General features: G+C 50.6%; 1 protein-coding gene across 1 annotated transcript; it reads right to left on the bottom strand.

Annotated features, from left to right (window-relative positions):
- Positions 1–2,804: 2,804 nt before the first annotated feature.
- LOC144479375 (ubiquitin domain-containing protein TINCR-like) lies at positions 2,805–3,662 on the bottom strand. The gene is made up of 2 exons (XM_078197995.1): positions 3,407–3,662; positions 2,805–2,932 (listed from the first exon to the last, which is right to left on the bottom strand). Exons 1-2 carry the CDS (start codon positions 3,660–3,662, stop codon positions 2,805–2,807), a joined length of 384 nt encoding a protein of 127 aa, XP_078054121.1.
- Positions 3,663–4,135: the final 473 nt, after the last annotated feature.

The raw sequence follows: 4,135 nt of genomic DNA, 5'->3' as shown, positions 1-4,135 counted from the left end.
AGCCGTCGGTGGAACGGGATCCAAGGTAAGACCCGAGATTATGGGAGGCTGCTTCTAACGTTTCAGCCATAGTGGCCGTTTTCCGGAGGTCTAGGTCATCTTGTTCCAGCAGACGCTGCTGGATGTATGTAGACTCAATGCCCGCAACGTAGGCGTCGCGGATCAGATCCTCCGTGTTCTGAGCTGCTGAAACAGCCTTACAGTCGCATGCTCGGGCGAGGACTCGCAGGGCGCGCAGAAATTGGGCGCACGATTCTCCTGGCTGCTGTTTGCGGGTAGTTAGGAGGTGTCTGGCGTAAACCACGTTAGGGCTCTTTCGGAACTGCCCTTTTAGGAGTTCGATAGCGTCCGCGTAAGTAGCAGCGTCCCGGAAGATTCCATAGACAGTTTCGCTTACCCGGGCGCGGAGCACGTGGAGTTTAGCAGCGTCGGTGTCGATGGCCGTAGCGGTGTCGACGAATGCTTCGAAGCAGTCCAACCAATGATCAAATTTATCAGAGGCTCCAACCTCTTGAGGGTCTAAAGCTAACTTGTCGGGTTTTAGAAACTGCTCCATACTAGTAACTGTTGTGAATAAAATTGATGCACTATCAATAAGGCGAAAGACTACCGATATGCCAATATAAGTGTAGGCTTTTATTCACAACAGAATCAGGAGCAGATCCCAACAATTAACCGACCTGGACTGAACAAGGGGGAGGAGACAGCCACCTTTATACTAGGTGCTGAGGGGAGGAACCAAACTGGAAGGGGATGTGTCCAGGTATGACAAACACACACAACGGTGGTCCATATAGGACAAAGGCACAACTGAGGTCCACCACAGCTTTAATGACCATGGCAGTGGTCGTATCAGAACAGGGAATGACAAAAGGGAATCGTGAGTACTCGTCAATCACATTGAGGAAGTACACGTTCCGATCTGTCGAAGGAAGGGGGCCCTTAAAGTCCACACTCAGTCTTTCAAAAGGGCGAGTGGCTTTAATGAGGTGTGCCCTGTCAGGTCGGTAGAAGTGCGGTTTGCATTCAGCACATACCTGGCAGCTTCGGGTTATGGACCTGACATCCTCTACTGAGTAGGGTAGATTCCGGGCCTTTACGAAATGGAAGAGCCGAGTGACCCCCGGATGGCAGAGATCATTGTGGAGGGCCTGTAACCGATCCTCCTGCACACTGGCACATGTTCCACACGACAGGGCGTCTGAAGGCTCATTGAGATTCCCTGGACGGTACATGATATCATCATTGTAGGTGGAGAGTTCGATTCTCCACCTCAAGATTTTATCATTTTTGATCTTACCCCGTAACGTGTTGTTGAACATGAACGCCACGGACCGCTGGTCTGTGAGCGGGGTGAATCATTTTCCAGCCAAGTAATGGCGCCAATGCCGAACGGCCTCCACAATGGCCTGGGCCTCCTTTTCCACCGCAGAGTGTCGAATTTCGGGGTCTTGGAGGGTGCGAGAGAAAAAGGCGTCGGGCCTGCCCGCCTGGTTAAGTGTGGCGGCCAAGGCGAAATCCGATGCATCACTCTCCACCTGAAAGGGGATGGACTCATCAACAGCGTGCATCGTGGCTTTCGCGATGTCGGCTTTTATCCCTTCAAAGGCTAAGCGAGCCTCTGTTGCTAGGGGAAAAGAGGTAGACTTGATGAGCGGACGGGCTTTGTCCGCATAATTGGGAACCCACTGTGCATAGTATGAGAAGAAGCCTAAGCATCTTCTCAGTGCTTTAATGCTAGTGGGCAGGGGAAGTTCCAGTAGGGGACGCATACGGTCTGGATCAGGGCCAAGGACCCCGTTTTCCACCACGTATCCGAGAATTGCTAAACGGCGCTTGCGAAATACGCACTTCTCCCTGTTGTAGGTCAGATTCAGGCGAGACGCAGTGCGTAAAAATCTAAGGAGGTTGGCATCGTGGTCCTGCTGGTCATGGCCGCAGATAGTGGCGTTATCCAGGTACGGGAAGGTAGTCCGCAGCCCGTTTTGGTCCACCATTCGGTCCATTGCACGCTGGAAGACCGAGACCCCATTCGTGATGCCAAAGGGAACCCTTAAAAAGTGATAAAGGCGACCATCCGCCTCAAAGGCCGTGTATTTTCGGTCCTCTGGGCGAATGGGGAGCTGGTGGTAAGCTGACTTCAAGTCAATGGTGGAGAACACCCGGTACTGCGCAATCTGGTTGACCATGTCAGATATGCGCGGGAGAGGATACGCATCCAGCTGCATGTATCTATTAATGGTCTGACTATAGTCTATGACCATCCGGGGTTTGTCTCCAGTTTTAACCACCACTACTTGCGCTCTCCATGGCGCTAGGTTGGATGATCCCTTCCTTGAGGAGCCGCTGAACCTCAGATCGAATAAAGATCCGATCCTCAGCGCTGTAACGCCTGCTCTTGGTTGCGATGGGCTTGCAGCCTGGCACTAGATTCTCGAATAAGGATGGTGGGGTGATTCTGAGTGTCGAGAGGCTACACGTGGAGCACGCTGGGCAATTTGGAGGCTGCTGTGCTCCCACTGAAAGTGGAGGGAGCGGCCCATCGTACTGCAGGGTCACACTCCTCAGGTGGACCATAAAGTCTAGTCCCAGGAGCATCGGAGCGCAAAGGTGCGGTAACACAAGGAGTCTGAAGTGCAGTACTGAGGCAGTGCTGCATTGTTGAAGACTCAGATATGACATGAAATGAAGGTGACATTGACCCTCTCAGATAGATATTAAGGATCTCAGGGCAGTATTTGAGGAAGAGCAGGGGAGCATTACCCTGGCAAATATTTATTCCTCAGTCGGCATCATAAAACAGATTACTGCACCTCTCGCATTAGTGTCACTGTTGGTTGCTTGATCTTACTGTGCACAGATTGCTGCTGGGCTTTCTGGAGGAAGAACCAGTAAAACATGGGAATAACTGGTGTGAACTGGTTTTGTGTAGCTTAAAATGGAATTCCAGTCAGGATCAGTCATATCCCACGTTTTACTGATCCTTCCTTCTGGGTTTTCCACATTGCAAAGTGACAACACTTCCGAAAAATACTTCATTGCCTGTAAAGCACTTTGAGACAAGTTCATTGGTCAGAGAAGGGAAAATCTGCCTCGGTCGGGTCACTCCTGTGTTTGCCTGCTCCTATTGCCAGCCACTTCTCTCCATGAAGCCCGGCAGGAGGGAGGGTCAGAGTGATCATCCGAGCCAGGAGCGGGGACATTGTAAAACACCGAGAGGTGAGCAGTGCCCAAACCAGTGCAATGGATCAGATACAGCTCGGAGAGAAAGGAGAGGGAGAAAGAATGGGACAGTGGTCAGCTGAGCTTGGTCCCAGATTACTCAGCCGATGGTCACCATGGCTGCAAGCTGGCATTTGTAAACAAGGTCACTGAAAAGGAGAGAATTGATTGATGAGACACTCACCTTTCTTCACCAATACCAGCACGGCACCTGGGGTGATGTTGTTCTTTTCCAATGTCTCATTTTCTCCGAGTTGTTGACCATTGTAGGTGAAGTCCATCTTCCAGGATGTGACCCCTTGCCTCACTAGGTGGAGACGGAGACGTTTGATGGTGTCATTTGGCCTGACTCTAACTGTGACCTTCTGCTGACCATCAGGGAGCTGGACAATGAGTTCACAGCCCGTCCAGTGACTCAGCAGTTTCTGTACCGTGTACATTGTCCACTCAGCTCCTGGTGAAGTATCTCCTGAGCGACGCACAGACTGACAAACTGAATGCTGACTCAGTTTGAACGGAGATAAATAAGGAACCTCCCTGCTGCCCTCTCATTTTACATCTAACAACCCTGAGCAAAAATTAGGAACCGGTTCGCCAACATTCCCCCACCTACACGCTCAATTTTAGTGATCAAAACAACTACTGACAATACACGTATTACATAGAACCAGAGAGAATAGAAGCAGGAGGAGGCCATTCGGCCCTTCCAGCCTGCTGCGCCATTCATTTTGATCATGGATGATCATCAAATTCAATATCCTGATCCCCTTTCCTCCCATATCCCTTAATCCATTTAGCCCCATGAGCTATATCTAATTTCTTCTTGAAATCAGACAACATTTTGGCCTCAACTACATTCTGTGGTAGTGAATTCCACACATTCATCACTCTCTGGGTGAAGAAATTTCTCCTC

Source organism: Mustelus asterias, chromosome 26 (assembly GCF_964213995.1).
Source record: "Mustelus asterias chromosome 26, sMusAst1.hap1.1, whole genome shotgun sequence".
Classification (NCBI taxonomy): domain Eukaryota; kingdom Metazoa; phylum Chordata; class Chondrichthyes; order Carcharhiniformes; family Triakidae; genus Mustelus; species Mustelus asterias.
This window is presented reverse-complemented; position numbering and strand designations above follow the sequence as displayed.